The sequence below is a fragment of the Bufo bufo genome, chromosome 6 (genome assembly GCF_905171765.1).
Source record: "Bufo bufo chromosome 6, aBufBuf1.1, whole genome shotgun sequence".
In the NCBI taxonomy this organism is placed as follows: domain Eukaryota; kingdom Metazoa; phylum Chordata; class Amphibia; order Anura; family Bufonidae; genus Bufo; species Bufo bufo.
In genome coordinates this window covers 406,367,235-406,390,122 of record NC_053394.1, presented here as the reverse complement: position 1 = coordinate 406,390,122, position 22,888 = coordinate 406,367,235, and the positions used below count along the sequence as shown (strand labels likewise).

General features: G+C 40.9%; 1 protein-coding gene across 1 annotated transcript in view; it reads left to right on the top strand.

Annotated features, from left to right (window-relative positions):
• The window catches only part of LOC121004473 (oocyte zinc finger protein XlCOF22-like), a 137,906-nt gene extending 126,596 nt beyond the window's left edge, over nucleotides 1-11,310 (top strand). The window contains exon 8 of the mRNA XM_040436709.1: nucleotides 10,135-11,310. Coding sequence (XP_040292643.1) covers nucleotides 10,135-11,198 — 1,064 coding nt within the window. The 3' untranslated portion in view covers nucleotides 11,199-11,310. The remainder of the gene's footprint in view (nucleotides 1-10,134) is intronic.
• Nucleotides 11,311-22,888: the final 11,578 nt, after the last annotated feature.

Sequence of the window (22,888 nt, the reverse complement as noted above, 5' to 3'; positions counted from 1 at the left end):
CTCTAAGAACATCTGAACTCAAGCCTCGCAATGGCAAGGCACTGTTGATCAATTGTTAGGTAACGTCTTGGTCTCATGATGTCAAAATGTGAACAGCATGATGAGGAGGACTGTTTAAATACCAATTGAGCCAGGAAATTTATTGAGCAATTCATGGATGAAACTCCTGTTGTGTATTTTGCCATTAAGCTCCTTGTTGGAGAACAACAGCAAGTTGTAGCAAAAGGAATTAAACATTGAACAGTTGTGAATTCAGAAGTTTAGAGAAGGTCACATTAAGTGCACCTGTAAAGGTTAGAGGGCATTGTAGGTTCATCCTGAAATTTCACCCACAAGCCAAATATCCCTAACGTTTTGTGAGTAGTGTATATCTTTTTTTGGGGCTTTTTTTTCTCTGTTTTTGTGTTGTTCCAATACACACAAGGGAAATAAACATGTATATAACAAAACATGTGTAATTGCAATCATTTTCTGGGAGAAATACTTCATTTTCTGGAAAAATTTCACTTGCGGCCATGACTTGTATATCATATGCATAAATGTCCCTGTGAATCCTCCCTCTCACAAAGTGCTTTGTATGTCTGTGGTCAGTATGGCCGTCGACTACCTGTTTCTCAGTCTCCTGTGACAGGAGTTTGAATCTACTGTGATGCCAACTACAACACCTGCTGACAATCTTACACAGAAGCTGACTGAATATGGAAGACTTCTAAGAACAATTTTTACAAAGACCATACAGAAGAAGGTTATCATCTTCTCCATTTTGGTAGTGAACATCACAGACTACTTAGTGCTATATTTTCTGGATGGTTTCTGTCTTCTAAAACTTTCAAAACTGCCATCTGAATCGTGAAGAAAAAAGTTTAAAAACCCTGGAGCAACAGGAGATTATCTGTCTGATGTTAGTCGTACAAGACCCACAATTTTGCTAATTGCTTTCAGTTTGAGGAGGGATTATGGGAGGCAACCTCAAAGTACGAACAGGGTCTTCCAGAATGGTTTCTGCAATCCCCATTTAGATAGGATACATAAGGAAAACGTGAAATTAATATGGCAGTGAGTAAGCAAGAATATCCATCCGAAGGGATAGAACTTTGGACCTGAAATGCTGCAAATTCTTTCTCAATATCAGAACTATGAAGGTGGCTTCAATAAGAAAAAAAAAGCAGACGCTCTACCATGTCCCTATGATGTGACATCCCTTTTCTTTCATGCCTTGACCATACCTAAAATGGAGGCATTGCCATCCTAAACTTTAAATCTGAACAAGGCTTTATCTGGGAATCTTCTGCTGCAAGAAGCAGATTTGTTTTGTAAAAGATGTTGGATCTTTAAGGCCATGCGTTGGCTACTGTGACCTGAATAAGATCATAGTGAAGAATCGGTACCTGCTTACTCTTACCTTCAAGCTGTTCCATCACACTAACACACCCTGTTACTTCACAAAATTAGACCAATAGTCGGCCTACCACCTGTTTAGTAGTGAAAATCGCTTGGGAAAATCACTACAAATAACCGCTGATGCCATTTGACTTTTGCAATTCTCCTGCTGTTTTTTACCAGGTTATGAATGAACTGTTTTGGGATATCATCTACCAGTACGATGTCTTGATCTACCTGAACAATATCCTGATCTTTTCCAGGGATTTGAAGATCCATCCACTACATGCTTTGTGTATGCCTAGTTGGAGAAGTGCCTTTTTGAGTAACACAAGCTACCTTTCCTGTTAGCTGATACCTGGTAGAAGTGCAGGTCTCCAAAAAGAATAATATCATGACAAAGTCTTCAATGTCATGAACTAGTCACAACCTGTAGGTCTCATGCCTCTTGAGAGATTCCTCGGCTTCTCAAATTATTATTTCCAAATTATTCAGAAATTTGCTGTTTTGCTTCCCAATGCAGTAACTCATGTTAATGAGTAAATACTTGAGACTGACCAGATTCTGCAGTACAAGCAGTTGTCCATCTCAGGTCCTGCTTTCATTCTGCTTCAGTTGTCTATCATCTGCATTGCATACCTTTTTATGGAGGTCAGTGCTTTGTTGATTGGTAGTGGATGCCCTACTCTCCAAGCAGTCAGTGAGGATACTGCAGTGTTGTGGACTCTTCCCCAAGATATTCTCTTATGACAAGAAAAATAACTTGATTGCAGTTTGTGAGCTGCTGGCGGTGAAACTTACCTTCCAGGAATGGCAACACCTCTAGGAAGGTGCTACATTTTCCAGTGATTATTGTCACTAATAAGAAAAACCTGGAATACATCCACTCTGTTCACAGGCTAAATCTATAGAATGAACATTGGGTCTATTTCTCCTTTATGTTTTTGTTCTCAAATGTTGTCTAGCAGAGAACAATCAGAGCAGATGCCCTTTTCAGGTCCTTTGATCTATCTGATCCCCTTCCTGAGGCTCCTTCATGTCTTTGATCCTAGCCATATCCTAGCTGCTACTGACATATCTGCTGATGTTCTGGGTGGTGGTGGATCATTTCTCAAATATGGCCCTAGTTGTCTAGGTCAGTATCTGATCGTAAGCTAGCAGAGAACTTTTTCAAGGAGCTATTCTGCCTCCCATGGTCTCTCTGCACACATTGTCTCGGATCTGCAGGTGCAGTTTATCTCCAAATTCTGGAGGGCATAATGTAAAGTCCTGAATGATGCCTTGGACTTTTGTTCTGGATACTATCCACAGAGCAAGAACTAGGCAGAGGGGATCAGTCCGGTCGTTGAGCAATATCTCCATACATTTGTGAACATCACCAGAATAATTGGTCAGATCACTTACCTTTCACAGTGTTTGCCCACAACAATCAGGTCTTCGTGTTTTCTGGTAAACTACTCGGCCTCTAGTTTCTGCCGTTTTTGGTTATTGTAGAAATATCCAAGACATCTAGATAAAGGTTTACTATCATTTGGAAGTTTCTGCTGCTAAGATGACTAGGAGTGTTATCAGGCATCAACATTTGTGTCTCCAAATTTCTCCCAAAAAAGATTTCTGTGCTCTATGAAAAAGATCAGTCTTAAAGTTCCATTTTATAAGCATGCACCAAATGTCACTGGGCTTTCCTGCTACTGAAAAAGAACAACCTGGTTACTTTCATTGTTCAATTGCCACCTTAGCTCTAGATCCCTAGTAGCTTTTTATATAATATTTCTCCACCCACTGGCCATTAACACGTTTTGTACAAAAATTTACTCCTTCTGTCTGCCATCAAATCTGCAGCAGATTTGAAATTTTAGGCACGTTCTGGATTGAAAATAGATCCTTCTAAAAATCTGTTATCTTAAAGATTACAAAGGACATGGTCCTAAGGAGTCATTCTGGAACTTATTGCCTAGTGATTGAGGGCATTTACTGTATTTCCTTGACTGACTTAAAGGGGTTTTCCGAGATTTTTTTTTTACTGTTTTTATCAAAACAGTTTATCGGTGGGGTTTCGAAGTGTTGGACCCCCACCGATGAGATCCTGATGACCTATCTCAGAAACCCCTTTTAAGCTTTCTTCATGACCATGCTCCTGCCTTGTCCATTGAAATTTATGCCCGGTACTTGTTGTCCTCCTGGCTCTCAACCATGGATGACTTGCTTGTCTTGGATAACATGCTTGTCTTGTCATTTGTCCTGTCACATTCTGGACACTCTCCTAGTTATGCCTCCTTTTCTATAAAGCTACTACATCAACTCCACTGCCACCAATCTGTGACTGCTCCGAGGGATTAATGGGAGCATTTAAACCCCACACCTGTCTACCCATGTGCCCGATGGATTGTGACAATCCACATTCTGGTACCTGGCCATAAGAAAGCAATTTGCTGCCAGGAACAGAGATCCTCTTTCATGTTGGGCATTTTAAAGAGCTAATGTATTTAATAGTGCTTTTTTTTGCTAATTAACCTGTCTATTCAGTCCTACTAGTAAGGGAAATATAAAACAAAATTCTGTGCATTTGTATGATAACCAAGAAAGAACCTTTGTGACTCTTCAGACAGATTTTATTCATCTGTTTCTATAATGTTGGATGTTTCAGTTTTGTAGGCTTTGAACTATTATCCATAATAAATAGTAAGACCAGCAGTCCAAGTTTTACCTTGTGCATATATAGTACTACGACAGAGAGGCAAATAAAGAAAAAAATAATCAAGTAGTAGGTAAAAAAAGATCTTAGCTTCACTTTATTCCAACAAAAATATGAAAATGCACTGGAACAAATCTTCAGCGCCAAGTGATTCTGCAGACACGTTTCTAACCTCTAACGTTCTTGTTCTACGTGTCTTTCTGTGCAGCCATAGGATGAGCAGGAAAGAACCTCCAGAAACTATTACATTCTTATGTTTGGATAATGTTGGATCTTTCCGTTTTGTAGGCTTTGTACTATTATAGTGTTTGTAATCATGTCCTCGGAAAACATATTTGTTACTAATTTAGTTTCTCCGAAGATTATCAGGTGATTGAAAATGAAAGTGATAGATTAAATATATTTTTTTGTAATTGTTTCAAGGTAAAGTTGCATCATAGTGATTAGGAATGCCTTAATAAAACACGATTGTTACCACTCAATGATAGTATTGATAAGAAGACTAAGATTGTTACCTGTTTTTCAATCTTTTATGAACCCTCATTAACAAATATTTAGAGGATTCATTTACTTTTTTTTTTGGAAAAGAGTAACGACTGGGCCCCCATCAGGGCAGGCTAAAGAGTTAGTATGAAAAAGTCCACACCTGAACACGCCTACTACCAGCCTGTCAATAAAAATATACTGACCCAAGTATGTAATCACCAGCACATTATCAATAGTAATTATATTCAGTGGAAAAACACTTTAAAGAGCTTCCTCAGTGGTCAGTGACACCTTATTATCGGTTCTACTTCCAACACTGTTACCCACTCCTTCTCAAAATATTTCACGGAAGCCCTGTCTAATAAAACTGTTTTATTCTTGGCAGATGACTGTACCAGGAGCTCAGAGGAACATCTGATATCTTCAGAGTTTAAAGTAGATGATCAGGGTGGCACACAAGATGCATATGACGAACTTGCCGTTATCTCAGATATACCTTCAGACATTCAAAGCAAAAAAACATCATCTGATGCTTTGAAAAAGGTCCTACGTTCTGAGTCATCAAAGACTGTACTGCAAAATAAAAGTCCCATATGGAGTGTTGACCATCAAAGAACTTACATAAGGGAAAAGCCATTTTCCTGTTCAGTATGTGGGAAATGTTTTACAGATAAATCATATCTGATCATTCATCAGAGAATTCATACAGAGGAGAAGATATTTTCATGTTCAGAATGTGGGAAATGTTTTAACCTCAAATCAGAAGTTGTTAAACATGAGAGAATTCACAAAGGAGAGAAGCCGTATTCATGCTCACAATGTGGCAAATGTTTTGTCCACAAAAACACTCTTGTTATACATCAACGAAATCACACGGAAGAGAAGCCATTTTCGTGTACAGAATGTGGGAAATGTTTTAAACATAAATCAGATTTTGTTAGACATCAAAGAATTCACACAGGAGAGAAGCCATTTTCATGTTCAGAATGTGGGAGATGTTTTACTCGGAAATCAACCCTTGCTGACCATCTGAAAACTCACACAGGAGAGAGGCCATATTCATGCTTAGAATGTGGAAAACGTTTTATTCAGAAATCAACTCTTGTTACACATCAGAAAATTCATTCGAGAGAGAAGCCATTTTCATGTTCAGAACGTGGGCAATATTTTCCTTGGGAATATGAGAACACTGGGGAAGGGAATTAGCCATTTTCATTGTTTTCAACTTGTTTTATTAACATGTACTTGAAAAATATATGTTCCAGTCGAGTAAATCCATATTCCGTACACGAGGAAGGGTATGCAATTTATAGCTAAATGATTATTAAAAAATGTATGCAATTACCAGAAAATGTCTTTTAGGGTCCTTTCACACATCCGCATCCGTTCCGCAATTTTGCGGAACGGGTGCGGACCCATTCATTTTCAATGGGGCCGCAGCAGATGCGGACAGCAAAAAAATAGAACATGTTCCATTTGTATCATAGTGCCGGCCATGTGCGGTGCGCAAAATGCAGAACGCACATGGCCGGTGTCCATGTTGTGTGGATCCGCAAGTTGCGGACGTGTAAATGGACCCTAATAAAAAGCAAATAGAATCCAGATTACACACCACTATATCCTTGTGAATAGAACATTTCACATTCATTTATATAACTGCTTGTAAAAACTCTAACATTATAGAGTAGATAAGAGTTGTCCCATCTCGCCATTTCCACACTAAAATGGGACTAAGCACCAGTCCTAGGTGACTGAGTTTACAAAAACAGTCAAGCAGGCTGGTGTTCCGCTGTTACATAACTCCTGTAAGTTGCCCTGCACTAGAACTAAAGGGCATAGGGCAATCCCTCAAAAACAACCCCATATCATTATTCCTCCTCCACCTAAATTTACAGCTGGCACAAGGCAGTCAAGCAGGTAATGGTCTCATGGCATTCGGCAAATGCAAACTTGTCCATCAGACTGCCAGATAGAGAAATGTGATTGGTCAGTCAACAGTAGACGTTTCTATTGCTCCAGATTCCAGGAACGGCATGCTTTACACCACTAGTCCGACGCTTTGCATTGTACTTGGTGATCGAAGGCTTGCAGGCAGCTGTTCACCCATGGAAATCCATGGCACGCCTTTCTGCACTGTGCTCCTCAGCAGACAGCAACCCTGCTCTGTAACTTTATGTGGTCTCCACTTCATGGCTGAGTTGCTGTGGTTCATTCCACTCTGCTATAATACCAATTACAGGTGATGGTGAAATATCTAGAAAGGAAGACATGTCAAGAAGTGACTTATGTCAGCGGTGGCTCCTGTTACATGACCATGCTGGAATTCATTGAGCACTTAACAACAAGCCACTATTTTACACATGTCTGTAAAGCAAACTGCATGGCCAGGGCTGGATGTCATACACCTGTAATGATGTATATCTTGTGTTTATGAAGTGTAATATATAGTTTGTATAGTTAGACTGCATGACCGGGAGCTGGATGTTATACACCTGTGGTAATGGCAGACTGCATGGCTCGAGGCTGGATGTTATACACCTGTGGTAATGGCAGACTGCATGCCTAGGGGCTGGCTGTTATACACATGTAGTAGTGGCACTGAATGAAACACCTGAAATAAACGATTGAGATGTGGATGCCAATACTATTCTCCATATAGTGTATTTATACACAAAAGGACATAGGAATAGTGTGGTAAAGGAGACAATTGATGTAAAACAGATCTATCCATATGGGGAGAGTAGTACACAGTTATAGCAGTAAATATTGGAGCAGGTCAAAGATAAAGAGTGTGCACGTTTTATTTTCCTCTGATTAAAACCTGGTCTATAGTTATGATGACTACACCTGGTCTGAGGGTTGTATTCATTAAAGAGGACCTTTCATGGGTCCACACATTATGAAATAAGTAGGGGGTTGTGTAGGGCATAGTGCAGACATGTAAGATCACTTACTAGCTTATCTGTCTGGCGCTCCGTTCCCCTGCTGTGCCCCCCTTTTACTTTTCCCGCCCGGTATGGAAATGAATATCATCGGTACAGGGAGGAGGAGACTTCCCTGTTTCTCAATGCGTGTCTCCTTCTTGGCTGTAGCGCCGCCCACCTTCTTCCTGGCTGTGACGCTCTACATGCCTGTAGGGTTGTTTCGATACAAAAATTTAGATTCGGTTTCGATACCATAAAAAGTATTGCGATACTCGATTCCATTCATACCACGCAAAAAAAATAAAAGGCCAAAAAAAGCCGCGTGCATTCCGCATTTTATGGAACGTCCGGCCCATAATCGAACGGACCTATTTTTTTGCGAATCGCGCATTTTTTTCTTTTCTTTTTTTTCTTTTACGGCGTTCACCGCATAGGAGATATTTTTTATTATTTGAATAGTTTGGACTTTTCAGACATGGCGATATGAAATATTTTATTTATTTATTTATTGTTTATATATTTTATATGTAAAATTGGGAAAGTGGTGATTTATACTTAATATTTTGGTGTTTTTTTTTAGTTTTTTTTTTTACAGTTTATTTAATAACTATTTCCCCTCTTAGGGGCTAGAACCTGGGATATTTTAATCCCTTGTCCCATTCACCCTAATAGAGCTCTATTAGGGTGAATAGGATCTTACACTATGCACAGGGCAACAGGGAGATTACCATGGCAGCCAGGGCTTCAGTAGCGTCCTGGGGCTGCCATGGTAACCGATTAGAGCCCCAGGATTGCACTGCTGGGGCTCCGATCAGAACTACCACTAATGAGAGGAGGTGAGGGGGCTCTGTGGCCACTGCGCCACCAATGTTTTTAATACTGTGGAAGGGGGGGGGGCGCACTGCACCACCAATGATAATTAACGTTTAATATACCTGAGGGGTTAATTGCCGCGGATCGCAGCGCCCTGTCAGTGGCAGGGTGTCGGCAATGTGTTTCTGCCGCCGCCTGCATTTGTTATGTATTAAACGTTAGTTATCATTGGTGGCGCAGCCACAGCTCCTCCCCTCCTCCGCCCCTCTGCACCATTGGAGGCAGCGGCAGCAGCACAGGGGGGAGGGAGAGACTGCTTCCTTCTTCCCTGTGCTACTGAGGGAACATGGCGCACTCTGTCGATAAAAAGACAAATCCCGGTATCGTATCGATACCGGGCTAAAAGTATCGATTGGGTATCAAAAGTTTGATACCCGAAACAACCCTAAATGCTATGCCCTACACAACCCCCTACTTATTTCATAATGTCTGGACCCATGAAAGGTCCTCTTTAAGTGATGTGTAAAGACATATATCAATGCAACACATTTATTCTAAAGATAAACTAATTTCTTCAAATTTGTTTACGTCTGAGTTGGCAAACAAATTTGATAGAGGTACAAATAGATTGTACCCGAATCGAAAGTACTTTAAATGGAGGGATTTTCACCTAGTAGGGGTGAAGAGTCTTATAGGCCAGGCAATGCTCCTCTAGGTTTATGGGAAAAAGATATGCAAAGTCAGTGCTCAACATTTTAACCAGGCTTTAAAGCATAACGTGAGCCTCATCAGCAAAAATCTTGTTTCAGGATTGACCCTCATCAGGGCAGAGCAGAGAGAACTGGCTTAGCTAGGTGAGAGGTACTATTTGTCCTTACGTAAATCGCCTAATAGGCGTGAGGAGTCTTATGGACCAGGCAACACTCCTCTGGGTTTCTGGGAAAAATGTATGCAAATTCGCTTTCCTTCCAAAAGGAAAAGAAAGATAAGGGTGCCTTTATCCATGGTGGAAATATCAGCTGGAAAAAACACAAGTGTGGATTTTTATGTGCAGATTAAGATGTGGATTTCTTGGATCTTGTAATCCTGATGTGGGAATCTTTACCTGGTCTATGGTCATTATATGTGGACATGTTTGGACATAATTTTTTTATGTTGCCAGGACAGTGAACGTCTGACAACAGGGGGGTCTGGAAATATGGATTTCAAATGGTCATCTTTTTGTGATAGTGGATGTCATTTCCATGCAGCTCCCCTGAGCATCTCCAGATGTGGACTGTGGTGTAGGTGACGACCAAAAGTTTCTGATGGTTCTCTGGCACTCAGCACATTTTAATTATGTCTTGGAGAAAAACACTTTAAGGAGTTTTCTTAGTTTCCTACTTGCCATTCTGCTCACCTCCCTCTGTTAAGGAATCCTCCACTCCTTCCCAAAATATCTCAAAGGAACTCGGTCTAATGATCTCCTTGTTTAGCCTTGGAATTGTTACAGGAGAGTAACTATAGGGGAAAAGGCTGTTTTGGGGCCCAAACTCAGAAGGGACCCACACAGGAGGGGGACTAAAAGATTTTATTGTCAGGGCCCCCTCAACAGTTTAGTACAATGACATTATATACTAAACGGACAGGGGGGCTGTTGGGCCTGGTCGGAGAGAGCGATCTCGACTAGCCACAGGAGTGGAGGTTACACACGGAGAGGGGGTTGCAAAGAAGTTGCTAAGGGGTAGGGGTCTGTTCAAAAAGTTGCTGTGGGGCCCTGTCATTTGTAGTTACGCCGCTGAATTGTTATATGTATATATTACTTACAAGCAATAAAATTTGTTTTGTTCTTGGCAGATGATTGTATCAGGAGCTCAGAGGGACATCTGATATCTACAGAGTTTAAAGTAGATGATCGGGGTATTACACGAAATACGTACGAAGAACATGCCATTAACCCAGATATATCCTCATCCATTCACAACCAAAATCTATCATCTGATTATTTTAAACAGTTCCGATCTTCTGATTCCTTACAGACTGTAACGCAAAACGAAAACCCTATAAGGGGTGTTGAATATCAAAGAGCTCACACACGGGAGAAGCCATTTTTATGTCTAGAATGTGGGAAATGTTTTGTCCTAAAAAAAAATCTTGTTATACATCAAAGGAATCACACAGGGGAGAAGCCATTTTCCTGCTCAGAATGTGGGAAATGTTTTAGAGATAAATCCTATCTGGTCATACATCAGAGAATTCACACAGGGAAGAAGCCATTTTCATGTTCAGAATGTGGGAAATGTTTTAACATTAAATCGGATCTTGTTAATCATGAGAGAATTCACACAGGGGAGAGGCCATATTCATGTTTACAATGTGGCAAAAGCTTTGTCCTCAAAAACACTCTTGTTCTGCATACGAGAACTCACACGGGGGTGAAGCCATTCTCATGTTCCGAATGTGGGAAATGCTTTGCCCTCAAAAACAATCTTGTTATACATCAACGAAATCACACAGGAGTGAAGCCGTTTTCCTGTTCAGAATGTGGGAAATGCTTTAAGCATAAATCAGATCTTGTTAGACATCAGAAAATTCACATGGGAGTGAAGCCATTTTCCTGTTCTGAATGCGAGAAATGTTTTACTCGGAAATCAGCTCTCGTTAGACATCAGAGAATTCACACAGGGGAGAAGCCGTTTTCCTGTTCAGAATGTGGGAAATGTTTTACACGTAAATCAGGTCTTATTGACCACCAGAAAACTCACACAGGGGAGAAGCCGTTTTCATGTTCAGAGTGTGAGAAATGTTTTACTCAGAAATCAGCTCTTGTTGCACACCAAAAAACTCATTCAAGAGAGAATCCATTTTCATGTTTAGAAAGTGAGCAATCTAAATATGAGAAAACTGATACAGGGATGTAGCCATTTTCATATTTTTTAAACGTGTTTCTATTGGTAGGTACAAGAAAATATATATATTCCAGTCAGGCTACTTTCACACTACCGTTTTGCTGGATCTGGCAGGGTTCAGCAAAACGCTTCCGTTACTAATAATACAACCGTCTGCATCTGTTATGAACGATCCAGTTGTATTATCTTTAACATACCCAAGACAGATCCGTCATGAACTCCATTGAAAGTCAATGGGGGACGGATCCATTTTTTATTGTGTCAGAGAAAACGGATCCGTCCCCATTGACTTGCATTGTGGGTATGAGAATGGAACGGAATGTATTTTGGAGCATTCCGTTTTGTTCTGTTACATTTTGTCCCCCATTGACAATGAATGGGGACAAAACGGAAGCATTTTTTTTCCGGTATTGAGACCCTATGATGGATCTCAATACTAGAAAATATTAACGCTAGTGTGAAAGTAGCCTCACATGTCATGCAAGAGAAAGGGAATGCAAATTGCAACATTAAATGATAAAAAATTATTAAAAACATATGTAATTACCAGAAAACATCTGATATCCAAAAGCAAATAGAATTGAGATAACACATATCTATATCAGCCACCCAAATAGAATATTTTAGATTATTTTCCATAACTGCTTGTTAAAGGGGTTGTCCGGGTTCAGAGCAAAACCCGGACATACCCATAATTTCACCCAGGCAGCCCCCCTGATGTTCGCATCGGTGCATGTCATGCTCCGATGCGCTCCCTTTCCCTGCGCTGGATCGCGCAGGGCAAGGGCTCTTTTACAATAACACACTGCAGGGCACAGGCTTCCTCCCAGCAGTGTGTGCGGTGACGTCACTGGCTCTGATAGGCGGGCTTTAGCACTGCGCTTGCTGTTATACAGGCTAGGGCTGCGCTAAAGCCCGCCAATCAGTGCCGGTGACGTCAGCGGGCTCACTGCTGGGCGGAAGCCTCCACCTAGCAGCCCCATGGAGAGTCCGGTATGTCACTGGAACTCCACAAAATGCCTTTGCGCTGCTCAATTTAGTGCAGGGCAAAGGAGAGCATCGGAGCATGAACTGCTCTAATGCTCAAGTCAGGGGGGCTGCCAGGGTGAAAATGCGAATATATCCGGGTTCAGAGCTGACCTCTTTGAAGCTCTCATTTGAACAGGCGCCGAACTTCGGCAGCCCAGCACGGCCACTAAACAGAGCTGTGCTTCTGACGAGTTACGGTGCTGGAGGCTGCAAGACACAGCTGATGGGTGTGGTTACCGGGTGTCAGACCCCGATTAATCGGATATCGATGATCTACCTTGAGCCATTCAAGCAGTGAAATAACATTTGGAACATAACTTGTCATCAGTGATGGATTATAATGGGTCTCAGCCATTAAAGGAAAATATCCAAGACAACTGGCCCACTGCTGCTAGAACTAAGAGGAGTGATGTCACATCAACATCCAAGTCCCAAAATTGGTACTGGAAAAAAGCGATTAGTTTTAAAGTTTTGTCTTTATAAGCTTGAGCCAAGTTTTGTGTTTGTGTTGAATTGCTACCTTCTTCTAGATCACTAATAGTTTTCATAGATCCTATCTCCACCCTTTTGGTCATCCATAAGTTTTCTACGAATATCAACACATTCTGTCTCTGCCATTAAATGTGCATCAATAGTCATATTCTGGATTGCCAATAAGTCCATATGAACCTCTTTTATCTTAATGATTTTTTAAAGGGTATGGTCTTGAGGAATCATACAGGAACTCATTGCCTAGTGATTGAGTACATTCATTTCCTTGCTTCCTCTTGTGCATCGCTATCGGCTACTGTGTTTGATCCTGACCTCTGATCATGACCACATAAACTGTATGCCTGCTGCCTATTGTCCTTCAGGTTCTGAATCATGGATACATTTCTGACTATGCCTGTCTTGTCCTTTGGCCCTTTGCATTCTGATTGCTCTCATCGGGACGATCCTTGGCTTAGATTACACTACTACTGCATCAATGCTGCTGCCACCAATATATGCCTATTGTAGGGATCTCAACCTGAGTCGGTACCTCCTTGGGGGTTAAGGGGAACACTTTGACTTTACACCACAGTCTAGTGAGTGCCAAACAAATTCTGACAATCCACATTTCTGGTACTTGACTATAACAAAGTCAGTTTGCTGCCAGATTCTCTTTCAGGTGTCTGTCATGAAGAAAAATAAAATCATGTTTTCATTTTTTGGTGTTTTGTAGAACATATTTAATAACTGGCATTAGTAACTAGTAAGGTGAATATACAGGTATATATCCTTCAGTGTAGCTGTACGATAAGCAGGATAGAACCTCAGATGCTACAGACACATTTATATTCATATTTGGATAATGTTGGATGTTTCCGTATTGTAAGCTTTGTATTTTTATACTGTTTGTAGTCATGTCCCCGAGCAGTGTCATGAATGTGCACAATTTGCGAAATATATTCTGAATAGTTTGGTTTAGAGATGAATGGATCAATTCTACATGATCAGGTTGTTTACGAATTTCTCAAAAGCTTCGGTTTTCAGTGAATCCCAATCTTTTAGGATACGTCCTGCACAAATCGCTTTACAAATCGGAAGACAGAGAAGATGAAGAAGGCTCGCTGACCTCAGGTGGCTCCCTGGCTTAGCGGGCTCACCCATACTCTTTTGCGGGCAGCCTCAGCGAATCATGAGGGACAGTAGGTGTGATGCACTGAAGACTCAGTGACGTGTCATTGCCACTAATGTCCCAGCCAAGAAATGCATATGTTTTCTGGGTAGATAGAGATCTTAAATCACAATTTAGTGTCAGTGAGTGTATTTCACAGTGGAGACAAGACAAGAGGTAGCTAGATTTACAGTCAATTTGAGAGATTTTAGAGATAGCAGTAAGTGTGCCATTGTGTAAAGGCTCTATTACATTAAAAGTTTTAGCAGGTGATGGTTGGGAACAAAGCGTTTCTTCCCTGCAATCGCCTGCTCGTTAGTGGAAGAGACCGCTGCTAATTATATGCGCCATCTCCTCCATAGTATGGGGAGAAGCAATCCTTAATGCCATCGCTCGTCCCCGTACTGACTTGTTTGCCGGCAGCAGATTGTGATTAGACAGCACGATCTGCCATCCGGCAATCAATGGTTTTTAAGCCTGTAATCGGTGGCAATATTAACCTTATTCACACGTCAGTGATTTGAGCCAAAACCAGGAATGGAGCCTCCACAGACATGAGGTATAAGGGAAAGATCTGCACCTGTTCTGTGTTTAGACCCGCTCTTGGTTTTGGCTCACAATCACTGATAGAAAGCACTGGAGCGAACACTGTGTGAATAAGGCCTCATGCACACAACAGTGTGCCCTCCTTGCCCATACTGTGGGCTGCAAATTGAATGGGGGCCGTGATCTGTGTCAGACCGTCCGCACTGCAAAAAAGTAGTGAATGGGTCCACATTCACAATGCCGGTGCCCATACATTGCAGCCCAACCACCGTGTGCATGAGGCCTAAGGCATTGCACTGCCAGATAATCACTGACAAGCATTCCAACGAACGCTCGTTAGCAAAGATCTGCAGAATATTGGCCAGTCTAATACAGCCTTTGCTTAAGGTCCCTTATCACGGGACAATTTAGCAGATGATTGTCGGGAAGGAACAGTTCCTTCCCAACAAGCGCCTGTTTGTCAGAGAAGGAGAATGCAGCATTTACATGCAGCGATCTCCTCCACAGTATATCGAGAAACGATCGCTAATACCATCACTCATCCCCATCGAGGCTTGTTGTGCAGTCCGCATGATCTGCTGCCAACAAACGACGATTTATGTGCCTGCACAAACGAGCATATTTCCCGATGAAGTGCTTAGCTGCAGCACCTTTACACCACCAGATAATCCCTATTAGCGATTATCTGCCAGATTAGGCAGGCTGGTAGCCATTGCTGAGCGCTGCTGCAGGTAATGCTATACAATTCAATTTCTTATTAATGTGCATCGACCCACACATCATTCACAGTCTTTTACAGTAATATCTGAACCCTGGTGCTGATAGGGTGCCTGGTATATTGTTCTGTGTTAGTTAGACAGCATCTATACTGGACTCTGTCCAAGTGGCCATTTTTCCTTCACTTTATCGAATTTAATAAGTTCTGTTGCTCAGTAGCCTGACTTGTACTAGACTCTGTCCAATAGACCGTCTTTTACATTTTTCTAATTTAATTTAATCCATTTTTGCTTAGAATGACATATTCTGCTTCACAGTTATGTAGCAGTTGTACTGGACTCTGTATAAAGTGACAATTTTTTTTATTTACCAATTTTTAAAAATTTAATTTAATAAATGATGTTGCTCAGCAGCCTGATGTATTGTTCTGCGTCAACAGTTATATAGCAATTATACTGGATTTTGTCCAAAATACCATTTTTGTAATTTAATAAATTCTGCTGCTCAGAAGCCTGACGTGATATTCTGTGTCTCAGATTTATAGCAATGCAGTGCACTTTTAATGGATAGATCATGTGACTTCTGATTGTTTTATTCATAAATAGGCTTAAAAATAAAATGCCTTGCCACCTGAGTTAGTGTGGGTAGCTCTAGCACAAGTAGCAGCAGCAGCAGCACAGTCAGCGCCAGCCATCCAGTCAGTAGTAGTAGGCTACAGATCTCCCGCACTTCCTGTAGACGAGAGCGTATTATTGTGGAGGAGGAGGATGACATAGTGTGCTGGATGACTTGCTCATCATACCAGTCACAGCAGAATGATGGTGCATTCCTCCTGCTCTTCCAGTTAATTTGAGGCCTAATAGAAGCTTTTCTTTTCCATCTTCTCTGTCTTCACTGACCCCTTTTAGTGGGGCAACTTTTCTCTTCAGAGACTGAACATCAGGAACTAAGGAAGATTTTAATATAGTGTTCCTGTCGATGAGTTGTATGAGAACAGTCAGCGTTTGGACTGCAATAAGGAGGGTGATCAGGCGAAGGTGGCAGGCATGACTGAAATGCATTGTATCAGGTGGTGGTAGACATTATGGCATTGGCACTCGGCAAATTTAGAGGTGGGAATCATGAGGAGGGCAAGGAACCCATTACATATCCCTGTCTGATAAAACGTGGTGGGGATGAAGACGATGATTTTCTGTTGGACAGGACCTAAGAACTGGATCAGGGTGACAAGAAAGTAATGAGGTGATAGAAGGAGGCTGGTGGGAGCAACAAAAAAGAGTGGCACTATCATATGGTCAAAACATCACCATGGTCAGCTCGGGAACAGGTGATGCCACTGCTGCTGTTGGTACAGCATCAAACAGTTCTCAGATCTAGGGCAAGTTTGAGAGGTGGTTGCACAAATGTTGCCAGTGCTGCTAGTAGTGGCTCTATGTGTCATCTACCATGGGTACTTTTCTCTTTTGCCAGCCTACAAAACCATCATAGCATGTAAGCTCTGCAGGCAGAGAATAAAATCCAGCAGTTCAGGAACAAATGTAGAAACTACAGCTCTCCTTTAGCAAATTAAGTGAAATCACATGCTCCTGTGGGAAAATTGTACTGGCAAGCAATGTGAGCAAGACCACCCTCCTCCTCCACATCTTCGTTCCAGTAGCCAGGCCACATCCAGAAGTAGTACATGGTCATTGTTGTCATCATCATTCAACGTAATCAGCTACTGCTTCTCCTCCTCCACTTCATCATCAGTCATCTGTAATGGAATGTGAGGGCAGAAAAAACTATGCACCCAACAAACCGCATGTGTGGCAACTTACACCTGGCCAAGTTGCTTCTGTAGTGGTTAGTGTATTCCACTGCTTTAAGGCAACTGATGGAGTGTACTCAGCCTCGATGGAGGATACCCAGCCGACATTATTTATCAAAAAAGCTGTTCCTGCTTTATCCCTCATGCGAATACCAATGTTAAAACATGGAGCAGCAATTATGGCGAGGGACAGTCTTTCATGGTTCCCTGAGTCAGTGTTTCGCGTGGCAGTGGAGATGGTGCACCACTGCCACAAAGCTAGCTTTTATTGATACATCTACAGTTGCTCAGGTCTGATTCCTACACCAGGCACTTATCCACCTCTTCCCCATCCTTGTCAATGCATAGCTGCCCATCCCTCCATTCATAGGAACGATTCTCTCCTATTCAGGTTTTTCAAAGAGGCTGCCAGATTTTAGGGAGTAGAGACAACAGCTGCATTATTGATGTCTTCCCTCTAAAATTTATATTGGTAAAAATGCTTACACTGGTGCAACAATGGATGATGGAAGAATAATTACCACATCTTGCTCTCTGCCATGTGGCTGTTGAGACTAGGACTTCAGAAGGATGAGGAGGAGTTGGCAGTGGAGGAGAACGTAAAGTTTTCACAGGCACAGCTAGGTGACAGGAACAAACTTTTTATGAAGTGAAGAAGGTTGAACGGCACTCCTCAACGTGTGTAGGGAGGTGCTCAGTGGTATACAAAGTTTATGTATTTGAAGGAAAGACCACGGCACTCTCTTTTTGCTGTTATGTCAAATGCTTATTTTTATTGACTTATTGTATCCATCGAAAAGTTTTTTTGAGCCACTGGCCAACGTTTCGGTCAACAATAGACCTTGATCACGGCCGTAGTCATGGTGCTATGTGGTGAAATCGCATAGCCAGTGGCTAAAAAAACCTTTTTGATGGATACAATAAGTCAATAAAAATAAGCATTTGACGTAACAGCAAAAAGAGAGTGCTGTGGTCTTTCCTTTAAATACACAAACTTTTTATGAAAACTCGTTTTCCATACTCTGTCCATGTAAAGGTGCTGCATAGCATCCGAAAAATGAGTAAAACAATCGTTCATCGTATGAAATAATTTTTCATGTAGACACCTCAATTATTGTTTCTGGGTAGCAGATCATGCGTGTAAACAATGAATTTGTATGAGGACAAGCAATAGCAGTAGTCTTCACTTACCTCATACATTTACATGCAGCTCTTGACCTAGATTTATGAGCAGGCAATTATCAGGAAGGAACACTTTCAGATCTGAGGGATGCAATCCTTAAGTTATGTAGAGAAACATAAATCCATGCGACACATTCATTCCTGTTGGCACAGGTACATCCGCCTTTTTTTTTTCTTTTATTCTATGATGAGAATTAATTTCTATCCTTAGCTTCTGCCCTGTTTCACCTATATAGGATATCTTTGTGCATAACATTACGTAGACTACATTTGGTGTGGTGCAGGTTGAGGTACCCAGGATCTTCTAATCCTGATGTATGTTGGGAATATTTATCTTGTCTATGGTCATTATATTTGGACACATCTTTGTTGCCTGGAAATGTTCCTGTAGAGGACATTGAGCTTCTGCCAATGATACTTTTCAGATTAGGGGGCTGCCTATAACACACAAGACTGGAAATACAGGTTTTAAATGTTTTTTTTTTTTTCAACTGTGTGTGTTTGTAAGCTATTTGTAGCTCTCCTGAGCATCTCCAGATGTAGACGATAGGTGGCGACCAGAGGCATGATTCTCTGGCACTCTGCATGTTTTCCATATTAATTATACCTTGGGAAAACACTTTAAGGAGTGTTGAGTGGTCAGTGAGAACTGTGCTCCATATTTGGCATTCTGTTCACCACATCCTGCTATGGAATCTGACACTAGATCCTCAACTCTTTCCTGAAATATATCATGGAAGCTCTGTTTAATAGTCCCCTTGTTGAGACTTGGAATTGTTATATATATATATTATTCAAATGCAATAAAATCTGTTTTATTCTTGGCAGATGAATGCACCAGGAGTTCAGGGAGACATCTGATATCTTCAGATTTTAAAGTAGATGTCAGAAGAGATACATATGAAGAACATATACCCTCAGCCATTCATGGCAAAAATCTATCATCAGATCCTTTTAAACAGGTCGAATCTTCTGGTTCATCACAGACTGTACCGCAAAATGAAAGTCCTGTAAGGGTTTTTGAACATCAAAGAGCTCACACAGTGGAGGAGCCATTTTCATGTTCAGAATGTGGCAAATGTTTTGCTGTCAAAACCTCTCTTGTCATACATCAACGAATTCATACAGGGGAGAAGCCATTTTCATGTTCAGAATGTGGAAAGTGTTTTAACCAGAAATCAGCTCTTGTTAGACATCAGAAAACTCACACAGGGGAGAAACCATTTTCCTGTTCAGAATGTGGGAAATGGTTTACTCGAAAATCAGGTCTTGTTGACCATCAGAAAATTCACACGGGGGAGAAACCGTTTTTCTGTTCAGAATGTGGGAAATGTTTTACACAGAGATCGTCTCTTTTTATGCATCACAAAACTCATTCAAGAGAGAAGCCATTTTCATCTTCAGAACGTGGGCAATGTTTTAACCAGAAACCAACTTTTGTTAGACATCTGAAAACTCACACAAGGGAGAAGCCATTTTCCTGTTCAGAACTTGCCAAGTGTTTTACTCAGAAATCAACTTATGTTGACCATCGGAGAATTCACACAGGGGAGAAGCTGTTTTCCTGTTCAGAATGTGGGAAATGTTTTAGAGCTAACTCAGAACTTGTTAGACATCAAAGAATTCACACAGGAGAGAAGCCATTTTCCTGTTCAGAATGTGGGAAATGTTTTAACCAAAAACCAGATCTTGTTAAGCATCAGAAAATTCACACAGGGGAGAAGCCATTTTCCTGTTCAGAATGTGGGAAAGGTTTTACTCGGAAAGCAACCCTTGCTGACCATCGGAAAATTCACACAGGAGAGAAGCCATTTTCCTGTTCAGAATGTAGGAAATGTTTTAGGCAGAAATCAACTCTTGTTACACATCAGAAAATTCACTCAAGAGAGAAGCCATTTTTATGGTCAGAAGGTGGGCAATATTTTACTTGGAAATATGAGAAAACTCATACATGGAAGTAGCCCTTGTTTTATTGGCATGTACAAGAAAAAAAGCATATGTTCCAGTAAAAGGAAATCGCATGTCATACAAGAGGATGGGAATGCAATTTGCAAGAATACATAATCACAAAAAATGTATGTTATTACCCGAAAAAACGTGTTATCCAAAAGCAAATTGAATCCAGATAAGGCTACTTTCACACTTGCGTTAAACGTTTCCGGTATTGAGTTCCATCCTAGGGGCTCAATACCGGGAAAAAACTGATCAGCTTTATCCTAATGCATTCTGAATGGAGAGCAATCCGTTCAGTATGCATCAGGATGTCTTCAGTTCAGTTTTTGTTTTTCTCTGTCCAAAATTCCGGATTAATGCTGGATCCAGCCCCAAGTGTTCCGGAAAAATAGAACCTGCATGCGCAGACCTTTAAAAATGTGAAAAAGATAAATACCGGATCCGTTTTTCCATATGACAACCGGAGAGACAGATCCGGATCCGTCTACAAATGGTATCCGTTTGCATACAGATTGCCGATTGGCGACGGAACTGCCTGCCGGAATCCAGCAACGCAAGTGTGAAAGTACCCTAACACACTGCAGTATTACTGTGTCTTAAAGCTCTAACATTATACAGTAGATAAAGGTGTTTTCCAGTCTTCACATATTGATGACTTATCCTCGGTGAGAGTCCAACACTCAACACTCTCACCAATCATCTATTCCTTGTAGTCTCCAGCACTGTCACCTTGAACATACTGTAGCTGTAAGCACACCTCTGTTCAAAGTATTTTGGCTGTGTTGGGCTACATTCACTTGAATGAGAACTGAGTTGACGAAACCTGGAAAGAACACTGCACTTTAACCCTTTCGAGACCTTGTGATTTTGTGTTTTTATTTTTTACTCTCTGCCTTCCCGAAGCCATAACTTTTTTATTTTTCCATTCACATCGCTATATAAGGGCTTGTTTTTTGCCAGAAAAGTTGTACTTTTTAATGGCATATGATTTAACGGGATACTGGGAAGAAAACTGGAAAAATATTCAAAATGGGGTGGAATTGAAAAAACCCCCACAATCTTTTTATGGTGTTCCCTATGCAGTAAAACTGACCTGTGCCCTTCATTCTCTGGGTCAGTATGATTAGAACAATAGCACATTTGTGTAGTTTTCTTGTGTTTTAATGCTGAAAAAAAAATAAAAACTTGGAAAAAAAATATTTTTTTATCTTCATCACCATATTCTGATCCCCATTTCATTTTTTTTTTGTTATGTCCACGGAACTGTATGTACTCATTTTTTGGAGGACGATCTATAGTTTTTACTGATACCATTTTGGAATGTGTATGACTTTTTGATCACTTTGTATTCCTTTTTTTTTGGAAGGTGAAGTGAAAAAAAAATTGTGAATTGACCATTTAGATTTTTTTTTGTTACACTATTCACTGTATAGGAATTAGATTTTTATATTGTAATAGTATGGCCATTTCGGATGTGGAGATGACCATGATCTAGGGAAAGGGGATTTTAACTATATATATATATATATATATATATATATATATATATATTATTTTTTTTTACTTTTTTTTAAGTCACTCTAGGTGACTATAAGATGCAATCCTGAGATTGCCACTTGTATTCTGGATATATACATTTGCAAGAAAAAATATGTGAACCCTTTGGAATGATATGGATTTCTGCACAAATTGGTCAAAAAATGTGATCTGATCTTCATCTAAATCACAACAATAGACAATCACAGTCTGCCTAAACTAATAACACACAAAGAATTAAACGTTACTATGTTTTTATTGAACACACCATGTAAACATTCACAGTGCAGGTGGAAAAAGTATGTGAACCCTTGGATTTAATAACTGGTTGAACCTCCTTTGGCAGCAATAACTTCAACCAAATGTTTCCTGTAGTTGCAGATCAGACGTGCACAACGGTCAGGAGTAATTCTTGACCATTCCTCTTTACAGAACTGTTTCAGTTCAGCAATATTCTTGAGATGTCTGATGTAAATCTCTTTCTTGAGGTCATGCCACAGCATCTCAATCGGGTTGAGGTCAGGACTCTGACTGGGTCACTCCAGAAGGCGGATTTTCTTCTGTTTAAGCCATTATGTTGTTGATTTACTTCTATGCCTTGGGTCGTTGTCCTGTTGCAACACCCATCTTCTGTTGAGCTTCAGCTGGTGGACAGATGGCCTTAAGTTCTCCTGCAAAACGTCTTGATAAACTTGGGAATTCATTTTTCCTTCGATGATAGCAATCCGTCCAGGCCCTGACGCAGCAAAGCAGCCCCAAACCATGATGCCCCCACCACCATACTTCACAGTTGGGATGAGGTTTTGAGGTTGGTGTGCTGTGCCTCTTTTTCTCCACACATAGTGTTGTGTGTTTCTTCCAAACAACTCAACTTTGGTTTCATCTGTCCACAGAATATTTTGCCAGTACTGCTGTGGAACATCCAGGTGCTCTTGTGCAAACTGTAAACGTGCAGCAATGTTTTTTTTTAGGACACCAGTGGCTTCCTCTGTGGTATCCTCCCATGAAATCCATTCTTGTTTAGTGTTTTACGTATCGTAGATTCGCTAACAGGGAAGTTAGCATATGCCAGAGACTTTTGTAAGTCTTTAGCTGACACTCTAGGATTCTTCTTCACCTCATTGAGCAGTCTGCGCTGTGCTCTTGCAGTCATCTTTACAGGACGGCCACTCCTAGGGAGAGTAGCAGCAGTGCTGAACTTTCTCCATTTATAGACAATTTGTCTTACCGTGGACTGATGAACAGCATGGCTTTTGGAGATACTTTTATAACCTTTTCCAGCTTTATGCAAGT